Source organism: Bos taurus, unplaced genomic scaffold, assembly GCF_002263795.3.
Source record: "Bos taurus isolate L1 Dominette 01449 registration number 42190680 breed Hereford unplaced genomic scaffold, ARS-UCD2.0 Leftover_ScbfJmS_550_1916, whole genome shotgun sequence".
Classification (NCBI taxonomy): domain Eukaryota; kingdom Metazoa; phylum Chordata; class Mammalia; order Artiodactyla; family Bovidae; genus Bos; species Bos taurus.
Genome location: NW_020191852.1, coordinates 18,269 through 39,682, shown reverse-complemented (window position 1 = coordinate 39,682; position 21,414 = coordinate 18,269). Strand labels below are relative to the sequence as shown.

The window sequence follows — 21,414 nt, the reverse complement described above, 5'->3', positions numbered from 1 at the left end:
AACTTAGCAGGAACACTGGGACATTTTTAGTTGTCACAATTGGAGACAGTGTGCTCCTGGCCTCTAGTGGTTTGAGGTTAGGGATGCTACTGAACATCCTGCAATGCACAGGACAGTCTCAAAGAACATCCGGTCCCAAACATTGACCGTGCAGATTGAGAAAGCCTGGTTTATGCAAGACCCTTCTGACTACTCTACCAAATACCCTGGGTTCCTTCTCATTCTATTGTGGCCAGAATACTCTTTCAACATAAACTGGGGCAATAACTGGGCTCAGCCCTTTGAAACATCACTACCCCTTCATCGCCTGGAGTCCAGTGTCTTAAAAATGATCCCTTTACTGGGTTATTTCAAGCAGGAGGGTAAATATACTGTTACTCCATCATATTCAGAAGTGAAGTCTGTAAGGGGTATTACTGAATTTAATGCCCTCTCTCTGAGCATGAGACTATTAATTGGAGTATAACCGCTTTACAAGGTTGTGTTGATTTCTGCTGTACAACAACAAGAATCAGCCATTAATATGTGTGTGTGTGTGTGTGTGTGTGTGTGTGTGTGTGTACCTCCCCTCCTCTTGAGCCCATGAGACTTTTAAAGTTTTCTTTATTTTGGTCCAAACTTGGAATATGAATTTTAAAAAGGTAAATCAGGGTGTCAACCTGCACATATAAATTTTCTTTCACAGCCATTCCTCTTTTTGGAAGAGATGTAACAAGTCACAATATATTTTGAATATAGATGTTTAATAAACACAGTTTAATAAATAACATGAATCCAAAATAATCTTGTACAATGTACCATGACCAAAAGAATGCTTTGACTTCTCAAATGGTCTTTCTCCATAAGATGAAACAGTTGAATCAATCTTTAGAATGAATCCAGGAAGAGCTTGGCTGGGCTAGATTGGCAGTGCTGTTCTAACCAGAAGCTAGGAATTTCATTGAAACTCCTTTCCCTATACACTTTTAGAATTCTGTTTTGCCAGTGAAATGAACTCACATGAGACTTGGAAAAAGGAAGAAAGTGGAGGCCAATATTTTTTGCAGGTCAAGGCACTCAGACATGAAGATGCTAAGGTACCTGGCTTATCTCCCGGCTTTGTCTCAGTCTCCTCCATTCTGCATCCAGCTCATCCTCTTGACTACTGGCCCTCCTCAACAACTGGGGACACAATAGGGTACTTGGCATCAAGTTTACTGAGACCATCGCTTCTTTGCCAGTCTTTGTCACACACCTATTTTGGCAAACAGACATGGAGGGCTTCTCAGGTTTTCCAACTGTTCAGCAGCACTAGTACATTAAGTGAAAATATTTAGGACTCTTCCTCTTATCCCCTGGCACCTGGTTTCCAGACTGTCTCTTCCTACTTTGTCATACACCCGTGTACACTTGAATTCAGTATTAAACCCCTTATTTCCATCATCCTTGTCTTGGCTGTTTTCCTTATTGAATTCAAACCAAATCCTAGGTCAACCACCACCACCACTCAGCCCCATTTTTATTATCACCACTCTACCCTATTATTTTTTAAAAGACAGTTCTAATGAGGTGGATGAAACTGGAGCCTATTATACAGAGTGAAGTAAGCCAGAAAGAAAAACACCAATACAGTATACTAACACATATATATGGAATTTAGAAAGATGGTAACAATGACCCTGTATACGAGACAGAAAAAGAGACACTGATGTATAGAACAGTCTTTTGGACTCTGTGGGAGAGGGAGAGGGTGAGATGATTTGGGAGAATGGCATTGAAATATGTGTAATATCATATATGAAACGAGTCACCAGTCCAGGTTCGATGCACAATACTGGATGCTTGGGGCTGGTGCACTGGGACGACCCAGAGGGATGGTATGGGGAGGGAGGAGGGAGGGGGGTTCAGGATGGGGAACACATGTATGCCTGTGGCGGATTCATTTCGATGTATGGCAGAACCAATACAATATTGTAAAGTTTAAAAAGAAAATAAAATTAAAAAATAAAAAAATAAAAGACAAAGGGGTCCAAACAGATCTGCTTCTAATGTAAAATATTGCACGAGGGTCTACAGCTGCTATTTTTGTTGTTATATAAATTTCCATTAAGACCCCAGGGAAGCAACCCAATTTCTATGTCCACCTTGAGGCTGGGAAGGCAGTTAGACAAGGAAGAATCATTATCTGATGGAAGTCCTGCCCATTTATTCTGAAGGAAAAGTATGAATTGTGACACTATTTGACCTTGTGGCCAACAGGCTGAAGAGAAATAATTAGCCTGTGCCACTTCTTTTTCTGTTCATAACAACAAATAATGGCATCACCAACTCAATGGACATGAGTTTGAGTGAACTCCGGGAGTTGGTGATGGACAAGGAGGCATGGGGTCACAAAGAGTCAGACACGACTGAGCGACTGAACTGAACAACAAATAAATAGCATTCCCCCAGCCCATCTCAAAGTGTCTCCCTCGAGGAGGCCTGGGGAAAGCTACATGGGCTGTTTCTGAGTTGCCTTATCATGTACTAGAACATATTCTATCATTCTTTACTTCAGTTACCAAGATTCAAAGGCCCCAAGTGACCCATTATTCTTTTGCTGTGGCCAAGCTTTTTGTACATTTGATATTTGCCATTCTCTTTTTCTCTTTACCTAAATCCGTTTTGCTATAACAAATTATTCACTCTCACCCTTGTATGCCTTCCTTTGAGTCATCTATTTCAGAACCAGTCAGAGTTGAGTTGAAATGGATTACAATCCCTAGGGTTCTTTTGCTGTTCTGTCTCAACCATGGTCTCAGGATGATGGCTGTAGAGGCTGTGTGGTCATTTCATGATCTTTTTGTTGGTTACAGTATGGCCTACGTATTTTTTAACTTTTGTGTCTTTTGATTTTGAAGAAAATTTTATACACCTGAGACAGTACTATAGCTCTTTAAGTCTCCAGGTCACATTTTTAAATGTATTTTCATCATAAGTAAAATACTTTTATTCCGCAAACTATGGCAAAATGTCATCAGAAGAAATTAGATTCCACGAAGAAATTCTCAAACAAGCAACTCATTGTATTACTCTTATATTTTTATTAAGGTCTTCAGTTTGTGCATCATTTAAAATAAGGTATGTGCTTCAAAAAGCATTCCTATACATAAATAGACCAAGAGATGGTTAAGTAATTTATCCCTAAAACATGCACATCACTTTTATTCAGGTGTGTATAAGAAAGGGAAATGAACTTTCTGTCTTTTTTGTTGAATTAAGGCATTTTGAAATTATTATTAAGAACGCCAAATGTTTTCATGGAACAAATGCTTTCCAATACAAAATGCTAATGGAATTAAAAGGCATTAGTGTTGATCAAAAGAACTGAAAAAACATTTCCACTATACACGATCACAAGGAAAAGGGTTCCAGTGGGTTGAAAACATATGTCAAATAAAGGAATCAGCATGAACTGAAAGGTTTAGATGGAAGAACAGGTAGCAGGATCCAGATTATGTGACATACATATATATATATATATATACACACACACACACACATATATATATATATATATATATATATATATATATATTCAAGGCACATGACTAGGCTAAACAGGTGGCTAGGTTTCATAGACCAATTTGTTCTTTCATTGGGAAAATAGTCAAATGTAATATAATTTCCATTTACTGGCCTTTATTGATAAATAAATGCAATTAGATCTATAGAGCAAATGTTGTCCTTTCAGATACACACCAAAAGTACACGCTAGCTAACAGATGCCAGAGTAGCCAAAGCAGTATGATTACATTCCAGTTTTTTTTCACACTGCAGTTACATGGATGTTAGCTAAAATGTCTTTACATTGTTTCTAGATATCATACTGTCTACTCTCAAGTTACACAAAAAATAATCTTCAAAACTAGGCAGGTTAAAGAACTTACTAAACCACAAAGGATATTCAAACTATTGTTCAACACCAGTTAAACCCAAACCCTGGAATTGACTGTTGATTATATTCAGCCTGGGCTTTTCCCAGGCTGGAAAAGTTCTCCCACACTATCTCCCTTCATAAAGCGAAAATGCTAGCACATTGGCTGTCGCTCTCTTCTTTTTCTTTGGTGAGTCAGTGGAATGCACCTACCCACGCCCTCTATTGCCCATTCTATTATCTGTACAATTGCCCTAAACATTCATGAAAGGAAAAGGAATATATAAAAAATCCTAGCCTTCAACAATATTTAAACCACCATTTTCTGAAATCAATTGCAACAGGGAAACAGAGGATATCAAGCTCTGTGAAGTTTGTGAATGATCAAAACTCTCTTTCTAAAAGTTAGTAATATGCAGACAAGGATAATTCTGTGTGCTTCTAACAGGCTAGCAAAACATTCCCCTTTTGACTGAGATAAACTGTTTAATATCAACACTTTACCTGCTTGGGTTCCTTGAAACACCAACAATTACATTACAATTCCCCAAATAACAACAATTCTCCATGAACATTGTTTTCAAGCATCTAAAACCCTTCAAAATCAAAAGACATTGAGACGAGATGTTAGCAACTTTTCAACTTTTGTGCGCACAAAGGTCATCCAGAATTTTAGCCGATAGCTCATAAGACAGGTGGTTTCTACCTTGGTGATAGCTTTGTGCAATTACAAACAAAATGTTTCTGCAAGTGGATGACACTAATTTACAAACCAAAGAAACAAAATGCTTTTTTTAAGGCTACTGCTACAATAAATGGTTCAGTCTGAAGTGCACTAAAATAAACAGGTCGACAGGACAAAGATAAACCTGGAGGCATGGGACAAGATTTCAAAAAAGAAAGAAAGAAGCAGGTTGAAGACACTGGCAGACACCATCTCTCAGTATTAAAAGGCCTGAATTACACGGATTGCTTTTAACTCCTTGGTCTTTCATATCCTTGGTTAATGATAACTTTTTTATTTCTTCACACAGTTTGGCCACGTAAATCCACCACAGAGAGGTGACACAATAATATAGATGAATACCTGGGGTGGGGGAGAAGGCAATTTTATTTTCTTGAATCTATCACAGGCTCCTAAATAATATATAAAGGCAAGACCAACAAACAAATTTTGGTTCCATCAGAGTAGCAGTGGTATAATAATACAACATACTAATCAAGTATTTCCAAAGATAGTAGTAGAATTAAAATGATCTTTTCTGATATAACTCACATCTACTTGAATTCCACTCTTTTTTTTATTGGTAAACAGAGCAGTGGGGTTGTTTCTCTTCACTGGGAAGTGAGCAGACTAGAACTATATAAGCCACTCTACTGAAAACATCATTGTCATAAGAATCACAAATTAACGTAATTCCCTTGAGGTATGATTTTATAATTAAGTACATTTTTAGATTTTGCACATGGATTTATTTTTCATTATTAGGGTGATTAAAAATCATAAAAAACATGAGTAGACTCTATATCTATACCACCTATGAGAAAGAATGTTGACATGAACATTTCAGTGGATGTGTTGTAATTATTCAATTGTAAGTAACACAGCAAAAACACGAGGCCTTTAAAGATGTGTTTCCTTTTTAATTATGGTATTATAATTGTAAATTATTCTATTTTAATGGTGTATGCTTGCTCACATTACTACATTCCAAAAATAGGTTTACTATCAAATTTAGGTTCACTGCACTGTTAGTCATTCTGTTTTGATTTAAATTATAACCTTCTAAGATCTTTAAGTGACTGATTTCATTAATCACATGCTTAGAAAAAAATGTGGATTTTTTTTCTCTACAAACGTTGGGGAAAATTACGGTTATTAATGAATACAGTAAAGTGCTCAAATTATATTCACAAACACAGATATTCCAACTTGATATAAAGCTGATATTTGCCACAAGTAAAATATAAGGATTTTTAAAGCTGAAGTACAATACTTGAGGTGACAGCACTTTTTGTCAGAGGTGGCAAAGTCCTCCAAATGTAACAAGTAATCAACAAAAATAATCAGTAATCAATAAAAATAATCTGAATGTAACAACTACTACTTTTATAACTCAATCTAAATTCCTAGATCACGGAAGGAAGAGGAAGCTAAGCTGAGAAGCCAAGAATGTGTCAGCCTTGGATACCATGGAACCTAAACAAGAAGACACGCAAGGCTATGGCACAATTTCTAGGATAACATGAATAGATCTAGGGCTGCCATTCTTGGTTAGGCAGGTCCAGCTGTCTAAGGCAGGAAGACCTTCAATAGCCACCTTCTGGTGGCTCAGAAAGTAGAGTCTGCCTGCAGTGCAGGAGACCTGGGTTGAACCCCTCGGCCGGGAAGATCCCCTGGAGAAGGAAATGGCAACCCACCCCAGTATTCTTGCCTGGAAAATCCCATGGACATAGGAGCCTGGCAGGCTACTGTCCATGGGGTCACAGAGTTGAACCCAACTGAGCACCTTCATAACAGCCTGCTCTGTGGATTTTGGACTTGCCTAGCCAGCTCCTGCCATTCCATAAACTAATTCCCTGTGATATATCTTTTAATATATATTCAAAGAAATTCAAGGATAGAGAATATCTGTTAACAAGTATAAAAGTTCCATGAAAAAAAATGTTAAAACATAATAAACATCCCTAGAAATTTAAAACATGGCTTCCCTTGTGGCTCAGTTGGTGAAGAATCTGCCTGCAATGCAGGAGACCTGGGTTTGATCCCTGGGTTGAGAAGATTCCCTGGAGAAGGGAAAGGCTACCCACTCCGGTATTCTGGCCTGGAGAATTTCATGGACTGTATAGTCCATGGGGTTGCAAAGAGTTGGACACAACTGAGTGACTTTCACTTCACTTACAAAAATAAACATTTTAACATTAATCATTAATTTTTTAAATTAAGACCTGGATAGCAGAATAAACAGAGCTGGAAGAGTTAGCTGAATGATTCATCCAGAATGTGATACAAGAAAGGAGTTTAAACATATTAAAAAGGCTACCAAACATGCAGGATAGTTCAAAGTGATCCAATATCTGTTTATATTAGAGTTCCAAAAGGAGAACAGCATATAGACTATATTTACACACAAGAGAATTATTGCATTATAATAAGTAAATACTAGGAAATGGAACTCACCATGCATTAAAAAGTACCTCTTAGTACTTATTCCAGAAATTTAAAAAAAAGTTAATTATTATTGCTTTCATTAATGTCATTCAATATATTAATAGTAAATGTAGTTTTATTATCAATTCATTGGGTGGAGAAATATCATTTCTTAAACTGAAATGCCTATTTCCAATTAAAAACAAAAACTTTTAGTACTCTAGAAATAAAAGGTTCTTTCACTTCACAATAAAAGTCTAATAAGAATTCATAGTAAATAGCACTCATAAATATCAGAAGCATCCCAATTAAAACCAGGAACTAAATAAAAATTCTCAGTGATACTGTAATTATTCAACACTGTTGGTAAATGCTATATATATCTATATATATCTATATATATATATATAGATATGATAAGGTTAAGATTATTAACAGATGGCATTAACCTAATTAATTAACCTAAGATAATTAACCTACAGCAGGAGTCAGTAAACTATAGCCTTCACCTGTGAGCTAAGAATGGTTTTTATAATTTTCAACATTTTTTTAAAAAAAAAGAATATGTGACACAGACAATATGCAACCTGCAAAGCCTGGACCTCACAGAACATTTGCTGACTCCTAATCTACAGCACACAGAAGAATCAACTGACAAACTATTACAACCAATAAAACTTATACAAGGTTGCCAGAAACAAAAAGATGAATTAGAAAAGAAAAAACAGAAACAGATGATAGAATTAACTAGAAAAGAGAGAATATGGACTCAACTGGAAAATGTAATTTGAAAAGAAGCCCATTTTAATAGGGAGAAAACCATGAAATAACCAGGAATATCATAGGAACTTCAGAGGAAAGTAAATGCATAGTCATATATTTCAGCATTAAAAGTTACATGTAGCTCATTTCAGAGTGCTAATCATTGAGAAAGAATTCCAACACCTAATTTCTTAGAGACTGAAAGATAAAAATCACTAAAGGACAAAACTTACAACTGATATGATGATGATGATAGTGAGCTTGAGATTCTTCATGCACATGGCTCGGGCAAGATTTCTGCTGGTTGTTTTGAAGGTGACAGACTAGGGGGAAAAAAAACCATGAATTGTTTGATCCCTGGCAATGACTACATGACGGATTTGCAATAATATCTGCAAAACTTTTACTTTCATTAATTCTGTTCCACTGTTCTTTACACCTTCCCTCTCTTCACATGTAGACTGGCCATTTGTAATCTCTAGATTCCCAAAGCAGGACTCTGCCATATATATGGTAAGCAGTAAACCCATTGCAAAGGGTTCCCTCCTTTTACTTCTGCACTGTAGCAGTACATGTAACAATGACCACTAGAAGTAGTTCTCCCTGCTAGCAGAAAAGCCTTTTTCTCCTCATGCTTCCAGTAAGAAAGTTTCTTTATGAGCCAGTTGGCTGGAAACACATTTGCCTATTCTGCCCCATTTAATCCTGCTATTGTGAACCATAAGAACTGTTTAATTCCCCCAGGAAGTTATGTATTCACTCATATGAGGGCCCAAACCCAAAGAACTTGACTCCTTCAGTTATCCATTTTCTTTTGCAGCATCAATTTCTTAATATATACCGAACCATTCCCACCAGGACACATGCAGTTTCAAACAAACAATAATCACTAATAGTTCAGAAGTTCCACTCCTAGATATATACCCAACAGAGAGGTATGTACAAGTTCAGCTAAAGACATATATAGAAATGTTTCCAATTGCATTATTTGTTTTATTTCAAAACTGGAAACAACCCAAATGCCTACCAACTATACTGCAAAGAATTTAACCGTGCCTGAAAAGGGATCTGACCTTTGCCCTCAGCTCCTGAAAGACAACCTTTTCTTGCTTGGGAACCATGTGCCCGCCAAATAGTAACTGTAGTTTAGTGCAGGGACTAGTCACTCCAGGAAGACCAACTGTATGATTTAGGATAGGGGTTTAGGTCAGACCTAGAGGAGCTTAGACTGTAGACTGAGATTAAGCAAGTAGGCAATCATAAGTCAATCATGCTTATGTAATGAAATTGCAATGAAAAATTAAATAACAAAGTCCTACTGTAGCACAGGGAACTATTCAATATTCAATATTCTATAATAAAACCACAATGGAAAAGGACATGAAAAAGAACACATGTATATACACATATATGTATAACTGAATCACTTTGCTGTATACCAGAAACTAGCATAACACTGTATATAAATCAACTATGCTTCAATAAAAACAACAACAAAACTGAGCAATGAAGCCTGGGCAAGCTTCCATGTTGTACAATACTCTGCATATGTTGCAAAATAAATTTATTTGATGGCAAGATAGGAAAAATTTAAATATAAAATATTTTCTCTATCCTTTGGCTTCTTCCCTTCCCTCACTGTGCATTGTATATCTGCATTAGGCATCGACCAAATCTTCTCTATAACCAAAATACCTGCTCAACCATAAAGACCAACATTCTACCAGAACCAAAAAGACAACTTAAAGATAACATTCTTTCTTAATCTTGTAATGGGCCTCAATCTGGACTGTATAAACTGTCAACAATACGTCATTTAATGTCCAGCCCTCTGTCTCAAAAAAACTGATAGAATTGTGCCTTGACTTCCAATGGGCAGAACAGTTCTCAGAGCTTTCTGAGATGCTGTTCCCAGGTTATAATCCTCAAATTTGGCTCAAATAAAATTTTCAATTTCTGTGATCAATGGATTATTTTTTTGTTGACAATGTCATCACACATCTATGCTGGGAGAGTAACAAGCCCACAGGGGGAGAACAACAGAAACTCTGGGTTTGGTACCTCCCCTGAACTCCACCCCAATGTGCTTCTGCTCTTGGTTGAGCTTAATCTGTAACATTTGCCTGTAAAAAACCATAACGGTAGGTATAATAGTCTTCACAAAGTCCTTCTAGCAAGTTATCAAACCTGAGAGTGGTTTGGGGAATTAACAAACTTGCACTTGGTGTCAGAATCGAGGGCTGTTTGGGGACTGTGGCCTCTAAACTGTATATAGTTGGTGAACACTTCTAAGTTGCCTAAACTCTTTACAATTATTCACAAAGTCACAATAAAGAATCCAAGGGGGAAGAAGATAATATGAAGAAGAAGTAGTAGTGAGCAATGAGCTTCCCTGATGGCTCAGTCAGGAAAGTATCTGCCTGCAATGCAGGAGATGCAAGAGACATGGGTTCGATCCTTGGGTCAGGAAGATCCCCTAGAGGATGAAACAGCAGCCCACTCTAGTATTCTTGCATGGAGAGTCCCACAGACAGAGGAGCCTGGCAGGCCACAGACCATGGGGTCACAGAGTCGGACACGACTTAGTGACTACACCACCACCACCAGGGAGCAATAAAACTAATATAGTTAAGTGATTCAATGTATTGAAGATTTCTCCACAAGCCTCAGGTTAATATTCAAACACTAATAAATCACCTACTTAAAACCAATTCAACTAAACAGAACAATTGTTACACCTTACCAAAGCTTTCCGTGGAGACAGGTGGGGGTGGGTATAAGTAGAAAAGAACAAGAAAAAAGAAGAAAAAAAAAAAACCTGTGAAAATGACAAGGGCAAGCTGACAAGCCTATGGCCTATCCACTCCATGATGATGATTCCATTAGCAGCTGATGATGCCCTAAAATTGGGCGAAGGACTTGACTAATTTCTCCAAAGAAGATACAACAATAGCCAATAAGCACATAGCTTCCCTGATGGTTCAGATGGTAAACAGTCTGCCTGCAATGCAGTGACCCAGGAAGATCACTGGAGTTGGGAAGATCCCCTGGAGAAGGGAATGGCTATTCACTCCAGTATTCAAATTGGGAAAGAAGTATGTGAAGGTCGTATATTGTCACCCTGCTTCTTTAACTTGTATGCAGAATACATCATGCAAAACGTCAGGCTAGATGAATCACAAACTGGAATCAAAACTGCTGGGGGAATATCAATGACATCAGATATATAGATGATTCTAATCTAATAGCAGAAAGGGAAGAGGAACTAAAGAACCTCTTGATGAGGGTGAAAGAGGAGAGTGAAAATGCTGGCTTAAAACTAAACATTCCAAAACCTAAGATCATGGCTTCTGGTCCCATCACTTCATGGCAAATATTAGCCTGGTGAAAAAGTAACTGCAGTTTCAGACTGTGAATTTAAATCATTATAACTAGGCTCAAACACATTTTTATTAATAAAACAGGAACCATTACAATCAACACATTTTTGCCAGTGTGAAATAAGTTTGTTTATTCCTGTGGCATAAAAATCCATGCTTTGGGATTCGCTGAATTCTTGGGAAGCATTTTCTGCCTCCTGCTGGTTGTGGAAGCATTTTCCTTGCAAAAAGTTGTCGAGATGCTTGAAGAACTGGCAGTCTGTTGGTAAGAGGTCAGGTGTTGAATATGATTGATGAGGCAAAGCTTCATAGCCCAGTTCATTCAATTTTTGAAACACTGATTGTGTGACGTATATTGTCATGAAGAAGAATCGGGCCCATCCTATTGACCAATGCTGGATGCAAGAGTTGCCAATTTTAGTGCATTTCATCAATTTGCTGAGCATACTTCTCAGATGTAACAGTTTTCTTGGGATTCAGAAAGTTGTAGTAGATCAGACAGGCAGCAGACCACCAAACAGTGACCAAGACCTTTTTTTGGTGCAAGTTTGGCTCTGGGAAGTGCTTTGGAGCTTCTTCGAGGTCCAACCACTGAGATGGCCATCGCCAGTTATTATAAAAATCCATTTTTCATTGCATGTCACAATCCAATCAAGAAATGGTTCATTGTTGTAGTACAGAATAAGAGAAGACTACACTTCAAAACAATGATTTTTTTGATTTGTGGGCAGTTCATTTGATAAGGCACCTACTTATCAAACTTTTTCACCTTTCCAATTTGCCTCAAATGCCAAATGACCATAAAATGGTTGATGCTGAGTTCTTGGGCAACCTCTTGTGGTGTTTTAAGAGCATCAGCTTCAACAATGCTCTCAATTGGTCGTCATCAACTTCCAATAGCCAGCCACTGTGCTCCTCATCTTCAAGGCTCTTGTCTCCTCTGCAAAACTACTTGAACCACCACTGTATTGTATGTTCATTAGCAGTTCCTGGGCCAAATGCATTGCTGATGTTGTGAGTTGTCACTGCTGCTTTATGACTCATTTTGAACTCAAATAAGAAAACTGCTCGAATTTGCTTTTTGTTCAACATCATTTCCCTAGACTAAAATAAATATAAAATAAACAGCAATAAGTCGTTAGCAAAAAAAAAAAAAAAACAAACAAACAAATAAAGCGAGAAGTGTGCATTAAAATGATGTATAACATAACCACATTTACTTAAGAATGTATTCAGCAAAGTGCAACAATGTAAAACCATAATTACTTTTGCACCAACCTACTAGAAGGGGAAACAGTGATAGATTTTATTTTCTTGGGCTCTAAAATCATTGCGGATGGTAACTGCAGCCATGAACTTAAAAGAGACCTGCTCTTTGGAAGGAAAGCTATGACAAATCTGACAGCATATTAAGAAGCAGGGACATCACTTTGCCAACAAAGGTTTGTATAGTCAAAGCTATGGTTTTTCCAGTAGTCAGGTATGGATGTGAGAGTTGAACCATAAGGAAGGCTGAGTGCCAAAGAACTAATGCTTTGAAATTGTGGTGCTGGACAAGACTCTTGAGAGTCCCTTGGACTGCAAGGAGATCAAATCAGTCCATCCTAAAGGAAATCAGTCCTGAATATTCATTGAAAGGATGGATGCTGAAGCTGAAGCTCCAATACTTTGGCTACCTGATGCAAAGAGCCAACTCAATGAAAGAGACTCTGATGCTAGGAAAGATTGAAGGCAAAAGGAGAAGGGTAGTGACAGAGGATAAGATGGTTGGATGGCATCACGGACCCAATGGACATGAGTTTGAGCAAACTCTGGGAGATAGTGAAGGACAGGGAAGCCTGGCATGATGCAGTCCATGGGGTCAAAGAGTCAGACACGACTCTGTGACTATACAACAACAAATAAGCACATGGCAAGATGATTAACATCACTAGTCATTGTTGTTGTTTCAGTTGCCAAATCCTGTCCAACTCTCTGTGTCCCCATGAACTGTAGCCTGCCAGGCTCCTCTCTGTCCATGGGATTTCCCAGGCAAGAATACTACAGTGGGTTGCCACTTCCCTCTCCAAGGGATCTTCACAACCCAGGGATCAAACCTGTGTCTCCTGCATTTCAGGTGGATTCTTTACTGTTGATCCACCATGGGAAGCCCCATTAATCATTAGGGAAATGAAAATCAAAACCACAATGATCCCACTTCATACCAATGAGCATGGTTATAATAAAAATATGGAAAATAACAAGTGTTGGTGAAGATGTGGAAAAACTGGTATCCTTGTACATATATATATAGTGGACATATATGTATACATATACATATACATATAGTGGGACTATAAAATGGTGCAGTAGTTAAAAAAAAAAATGTTTGGTAGTCCCTCAAAAAGCTAAACACAGGATTACCATATGATCCAACAATTCCACTCCCCCCATAAATACCCAAAGTAACTGAAAGCAGGGACTTGAATGAATACTTGTAATGCCAGTGTTCATAGAAGCATAATTCACAAGAGCCCAAAGATGGAAATAACTCAATGGTCAATCAACAGATGAATGAATAAAAAAAGTGGTATATCCATATGATGGAATATTATTCAGGCATAAAAAGAAATTAAGTTCTGATACATGCAACAACACGGATGAAACTTGAAAATATGATGCTAAGTGAAATAAGCAAGGCACAAAAGAACAAACAACTATAGAATTCCAATTATACGTATCTAGAAAAGGAAATTCATAGACAAAAAGTAGATAAGAGGTTATCAGGGGCTGAGGAGAGTAGGAATGGGAAGTAATTGGTTAACAGTTGCAGAATTTCTGTTTGGAACAATGACAAAGTTTTGTACATTGATAGCTATGCAGTTGTGCAACACTGTAAATATAATTAATGTCACTGAATTATACACTAAACTGGTTAAATGGGAAATTTATTATATATATTTCAAAATTAGAAAAATATAATATGCCAAAGCCCACTGAACTGTATACTTTAAATGGGTTAACTGTATGGTCTGTGGTTTATTTATAAATAAATACATTTAAAAAGCTGTTAAAAGATCAAGAGGTGATAAAATGAAACAATTTTTTAAATACTTGAATAAAAAAATAAAAAAGAGGAACAAAGAAGACGGAGCAAATAAAAACCAAAGCACAACATAGCTTACTTAAACCCAACTCTTCCAATATTTACATTACACGTAAATGGAATAAACATTTCAATTATAAGCACACTTTATATATTCAAGAACATAAAGGAAAGCTTGCAAATGTTTAAGGAGATAACACAAAAGATATAAAAAAGATCCCTGTAGAGATGAAAAATACATAAAATGGGAGTAACAGATTATAAACTGCAGAAGAAAAAGACAAGTAAACTCAAAGACATAGTGACAGAAACTATCCTAAATGAAACACAGAAAGAAAAAAGACCAAAAAATAATGAACAGAGCATCAGTGAGTCGTGGGACAACTTCAAATAGTTTAATGTACGTATAGTTGGACTACTAGAAGGAAAGAAGGACAAAAAAATATTTGAAGAAACAATAGCTGACTATTTTCATAATTTGATTAAAATCTACAAACTCACACTTCAACAAACTGAAAGCTGAATAAACATGAAGAAAACTACACTAAAGTATATTATAATGAAATATCTTAAAACCAATGATAGAAAAATGTTAAAAGCACCCAGAGGGGGAAAAAGACACATTATATATGCAAAAGCATCAATGGAATTTTTGTCAGAAACAACATAAAAGACAGCAATGAAATATCTTTAAAATATTGAATGAAAAAACTAATGCAAAATTCTATTCTGTGAAAATATCTTTTAAAAAAAGGAAATGAAAGACTTCAGATATACAAATACTGAAAGAATTTATTATTAGCAGACCTACAATGCAAGAAATTTTAAAAGATGTCCTATAAGCAGAAAGAAAATGTCACCAGACGGAAATCTGGACCTACAGGAAAAAAATGAAGCAAGTTACCAGAAATATTAACTACACGTGTAAACAGAAATGATGTTTTTTAAACTATTTAAATCTCTTTAAAAGATAATCAACTGCTTAAACAAATAAAACAACAGAAAGATGTGAGGGGAAGAAAGAACAGATGGTACAACAGGAAACAAATAGTAACATGGTAGATTTAAAATCTTCCCACACAGAAAACTCCAGGCTGGGACTGCCTCACTGGTGAATTCTTCCAAATAACTAAGGAATAGATAATTTCAATAATACTAGCAAAAAACTCTTTTGGAGAACAGAGAGATGCAGGTAACACTTTTCAACCTGTTTGTTGGGGCTAGCATATCTCTGATACCAAAGCTCCAAAATAAAAGTAAATGACACACCAACGTCCCTCATGAACAAAGATACAAAATTCCTGAATAGGTCAACAGCAATCCAGTAAGATATTATATAAAAAGGATAATGGATCATGACCTTGCAGGAATGCAAGGCTGGTTTAACATTCAGAAATAAATATTAATTTAGTAAGTTAAGTTCAGTAATATTAACTGAATAAAAGAGAAAAACTATATAATTCTCTCAGTAAGTAAATAGAGAAAAAATATTTGATAAAATTCATGAATAACTTTCAAATGAGGAATTGAAAGAACTTCTTTCATCTGATAAAGTGTACCTATAAAAAAATCAACAACATAACTGAAAATACTGAGTATTTCCCCACAAGATGTGCTCCATGCAAGAATGTCTGTCTATTCTTATGACTTGTCTTCACTATCATGTAGGTTCTAGTCAGTGTAATAAGACAAGGAAAAGAAATAAAAAGCAAGCATCTACCAAAAATGCTAGTAGAATAAGTGAATTTTGCAAAGTTGCAGGATACAAACCAGGTCAATATATAAAAATCAACTTCATTTCTATATATGAGAATAAATATTGAAAACAAAATTTTAAATTTACAATAGAACAAAAACCATGAAATTCTCAAAGGTAAATTTCACAAAGTATGTGCAAGACTTGTATACAAAAAACTAAAAAACACTGTTAAGAAAAATTAAAGAAATTCTATGCAAAGCAGACATATGCCAGGTTAATGCATAGGAAGACTCAAGGCTGTCAAGATTCCCAAATTTCCCTAAATTGACTTATTAAATGCAATCACAAAGACACATTTTTTAAAAAATAAAAGGATGGAAAATAACAGGTTTATTCTGAAACATAAATGGAAATGCAAAGGACCTAAAATGGTGAAGACAATCCTGGAGAAGAACATCGTGAAGAACTTAGGGAATTCTATAAAGCTCAGTTAGCAATACAGTGTGGTACTGGCATAAAGGCAGACAGACAGACTATGGAACAAAATAAAGAACACAGAATTAAAGCCCAAAGAGAAGAATGGATAAACCAATTGTGGTTGGTAGATTTATACGATGGAATATGCAGTACAAAAAATAAAAATAATAAATTATTACTACACTCAACACCATGAACAAATCTCATAGGCATACTGGTGAGTGAAAGAGGCCAGACAGAAAAGAATATATAACATATGATTCCATTTTTCTATACATTCTAAGAACAGGAAAAAACACTATCTAGGGTGATATAAGTCATAAAAATGACCTGTTAGGGACTGTTAACTGGAAGAGGCATGAGGCAGTTTTCTGAGGTGTTGATAGTGTTTCATATCTTAATATATGTCTTGATCTAGGTGGTATTTGGGATTCCCTGGTGGCCCAGTCAGTAAAGAATCTGCCTGCAATGAGGGAGACCTGGGTTTGATCCCTGGGCTGGAAAGATCCACTGGAAAAGGGAAAGGCTACCCACTCCAGTATTCTGGCCTAGAGAATCACTTAGGACAGAGGAGCCTGGCGGGCTGCAGTCCATGGGGTCACAAAGAATCGACACACTTGAGCAACTAAGCACAGCGTAATACAGGTGGTATTTACATGGGTATGTTGTTGTTGTTTAGTTGCTAAGTTGTGTCTGACTCTTTTGCGGCCCCATGAAACTGCAAGGTTTTTCTGTCTATGGGATTTTCCAGGCAAGAAAACTGGAGTGGGTTGCCATTTCCTTCTCCAGGGGATCTTCCCTACCCTGGGATCGAATCTGTGTTTCCTACATTGCAGGTGGATTCTTTATCACTGAGCCACCTGTGAATCCTGTTCAGTTCAGCTCAGCTCAGTCATGTCTGACTATGGACTGCAGCAAGCCAGGCTTCTCTGTCCATTATCAACTTCCAGAGCTTATGCAAACTCATATCCACTGACTCGGTGATGCCATCCAACCATCTTATCCTCTGTCTTCCCCTTCTCCTCCAGCCCTCAATCTTACCCAGCAACCCACTCCAGGGTCTTTTCAAATAAGTCAGTTCTTCGCATCAGGTAGCCAAAGTATTGGAGCTTCAGCTTCAGCATCAGTCCTTCCAATGAACACCCAGGACTGATTTCCTTTAGGATGGACTGGATGGATCTCCTTGCAGTCTAAGGGATTCTCAAGAGTCTTCTCCAACACCACAGTTTAAAAGCATCAATACTTTGGCACTCAGCTTTCTTTATCCTCCAACTCTCACATTCACACATGACTACTGGAAAACCATAGCTTTGACAAGATGGACCTTTGTCAGCAAAGTAATGTCTCTGCTTTTTAATATGCTGTCTAGGTTGGTCATAGCTTTTCTTCCAAGGAGCAACTGTCTTTTAATTTCACGGTTGCAGTCACCACCTGAAGTGATTTTGGAGCCCAATAAAATAAAGTCTGTCACTGTTTCCATTGTTTCCCCATCTATTTGCCATGAAGTGCTGGGACCAGATGCCATGATCTTCGTTTTCTGAATGTTGAGTTTTAAGCCAACTTTTTCACTCTCCTCTTTCACTTTCATCAAGAGGCTCTTTAGTTCTTCACTTTCTGCCATAAGGGTCGTGTTATCTGCATATCTGAGGTTACTGATATTTCCCTCAGCAATCTTGATTCCAACTGTGCTTCATCCAGGCCGGCATTTCACCTGATATATTCTGAATAGAAGTTAAATAAGCAGGGTGATGATATACAGCCTCGATGTACTCCTTTCCAATTTGGAACCAGTCTTTTGTTCCATGTCCAGTTCTAAATGTTGCTTCTTGACCTGCATACAGATTTCAGATCTCAGGAGGCAGGTCAGGTGGTTTGGTATTTCCATCTCTTGAAGAATTTTCCATAGTTTGCTGTGATCTACACAAAGGCTTTGGTGTAGTCAATAAATCAGAAGTAGATGTTTTTCTGGAACTCTCTTGCCTTTTTGATGATCCATCAGATGTTGGCAATTGGACCTCTAGTTCCTCTGCCTTTTCTAAACCCAGCTTGAACATCTGGAAGTTCACAGTTCACGTACTGTTGAAGCCCGGCTTGGAGAATTTTCAGCATTATTCTGCTAGTGTGTGAGGTGAGTGCAATTGTGCAGTGGTCTGAACATTCTTTGGCATTGCCTTTCTTTGGGATTGGAGTGAAAACTGACCTTTTCTAGTCCTGTGGCCACTGCTGAATTTTCCAAATTTGCTGGCATATTGAGTGCAGCACTTTAACAGCATCATCTTTTAGGATTTGAAATAGCTCAACTGGAATTCCATCACCATGAACAGTATGAACCCCATTAACAGTATGAGAACCCCATGAACAGTATGAAAAGGGAAGCCTGTTACAGAGGTACAAACATATATATATATATATATATATATATATATATAAAATAACTGAGCTGCACATTTATTAATAGTACACTTGCTGTACTTTGCTGTATTTGTTATTCTTCCATAAAAAGAGGCAGCAGTTAGTTAATTAATACCTTTTATTATTCTGAGTCATTTAGTCAACAAAATTAAGAAGGCTTTTTTTTTTTTTCTGGAAAAGTGCAGACTCTATTAGTACTGGTCAAACACAGGCCACTACGGCTAAAAAAGGTCATTTCCAGGGATTAAGGGGGCTTCCCAAGTGGCTCAGTGGTAAAGTATCTGCTCACCAATGCATGAGACACCAGTTTGATCCCTGGGTCAGGAATATCTCCTGGAAAAGGAAATGGCAACCCACTCCAGTATTCTTGTCTGGGAAATCCCATGGAAAGAGGAGCCTGGTGGGGCAATAGACCATAGAGTCACAAAGAATCAGACACAACTGGGTGACTAAATAATAACAACCAGGCATCAAGAATAACTAAGAGATGGACTGAGTGAGTGAGTGACAGTCACTCAGTTGTGTCCTACGGACTGCAAGTACCAAAAAATCTGCCAGCAGATTTACAATCAGATAACGTGTCTTCCCTCTTTGTCCCCAAGCAATGGTTTACAAAGTGAGACATTATAGAAGCCTGGTGTTTTGACTTCCTGCATGGTGGCACCCTTCCTTCAATTTCCATGTACTTTGGCTAAAGACCGCACTATTCTCCTAAGATCCACTGTTAATAGATGTTCCTGTAAAACTAACAATAACAATAAACCTTTAAATAGCTCTTACTATATATATGACACTGTAAGGGACTTTGCATGCATTGTGTGCTTTAACCCTCAAAATACTATGAAAAAGATACATCTCCATTTTATATATGATGATTGGAGGCACAGGGAGGTTAAGTAACTTGCCTAAGGTCACAAAACTAGTGAGTGGCAGAGATGGGATTCAGTCTCAGGCAACAGACTCTAGAGCTTGTGCTGTAAACCACTACAATCTAGCTGTCAGTTAAGAATGAACAAGACTTCTACTCTTCATGTAAATTTGCAGATCCAAACTGTGACTGATCTCTGCCCTCCTTCTATTCATTATCTATTCACTTCTTCTATATCTATCATCCTTCAAAACTTTCATCTGGTAACCAAATGGAAAATGCAGAGACACACATTAATTGCAGCAAGAGTAGATTACAGGGACATGTCAGTCTCTGCCTCTTGCTTAATACAAAGAAAAGTCAAACTCTCATGGTAAGCAAGTAAGTGACTTTACTGTCTGGTTTCCAGCATTCATCATGGGTCACAAGTGGCCTGTACTTTTGTTCTGTGTGTTACAAAATGTACACTTCTATGCAGCTGAAGTGCTAAGTTATGTAGGCACCAATCCAAGCTTTAAAAAAAAAAAAAAAAACTGTTCTTTTACACTGAGTATATTTTCCAAACAAAAGCTTCCTTAATGGCTATTAATGAGTTGTGGGTTTTTCTATGCCTCAGTGTTATCCTCATCATCACAAAGTAATCATGTAACAGGGGTTAGAAAGGAAAAAAAAAAAACTCCACTAAAGTATCGATTTTAAGACATTTCCCTATTATTTTAGCCATTAACCACAGTATTTCTACTTTACAATACTATCATATCCCATACTTACCGAATCCACAAGATTTTCTGTTTTATCTATTAACAATTCCAATCTTTCACCTCGCTGAGCTACCAGATCTGAAAATGTTGGGAAAAGAAAAAATATCATGTTTATATTACAAAATTGCTAATTATGGCTTTAATACAAATCGGATTTTAATTATAGATGATATTCTTGACAACTCATATTTACTACATAAGCACTTACATCTTGAAGAAATAAAAGACTGTACTCAACTCTGGCAGATATAAGGGTTTCCCAAGTGGCTCAATGGTAAAGAGTCCACCTGCCAAGCAGGAGATGCTGGTTTGATTCCTGGTTAGGGAAGATACCCTGGACGAGAAAATGGCAACCCACTCCAGTTTCTTGCCTGGAAATCCCACGGACAAAGGAGCCTGGTGGGCTACAGTCCATCGAGTTGCAAAGAGTCAGACAAGACTGAACAAAGGGGTGTGCACGTCAGACACAAACAGATAAATGAATGGGCATGATTGGGTTTCAGCAAAACTTTATGTAGAAAAACAGGCCAGATTTGATGCAAGGGCTATAGTTTGCAAACACCTAAATGAAGGGTATGATCTGAGAGTAAAAACAAATGAGAGGTGGACATTTCCAAAATCACAGTGTGAGGTCCTCCCCACAATGTCTCTCCAATAAAACCATCACAACTGGTAAAAATTAGAAAAAACAAACAAAAACAATTCAAAGTCTATGAAAACGGTGACTGTCCTAAGGGCATACAGCAAATGGAGAAACATTTATACAAGAAAATCAATGAACTCTCAGTGAGAACAGTGAGAGTCTCAGGCATTTGAGCCACGATCTACTTCATCCTTCAGTTCAGTGAAATGGCAGCTCTACTTCTGGCAAATAAAGCCTGGGAGCTCTCTTTTCCCTCAGGTCCCATTCAAAAGCTATGATTT

At 37.3% G+C, this 21,414-nt stretch overlaps 1 protein-coding gene across 1 annotated transcript; it reads right to left on the bottom strand.

The window, feature by feature from the left end:
* Window positions 1-4,081: 4,081 nt before the first annotated feature.
* On the bottom strand, window positions 4,082-20,570 carry VAMP7 (vesicle associated membrane protein 7; the record flags this gene model as incomplete). Its single annotated transcript, NM_001076302.1, is given in 3 exon segments — window positions 4,082-4,982; window positions 8,042-8,131; window positions 20,501-20,570. Coding segments are annotated over 3 exon segments (229 nt in total), but the record flags the coding sequence as incomplete, so codon positions are not given.
* Between the last annotated feature and the right edge of the window lie 844 nt (window positions 20,571-21,414).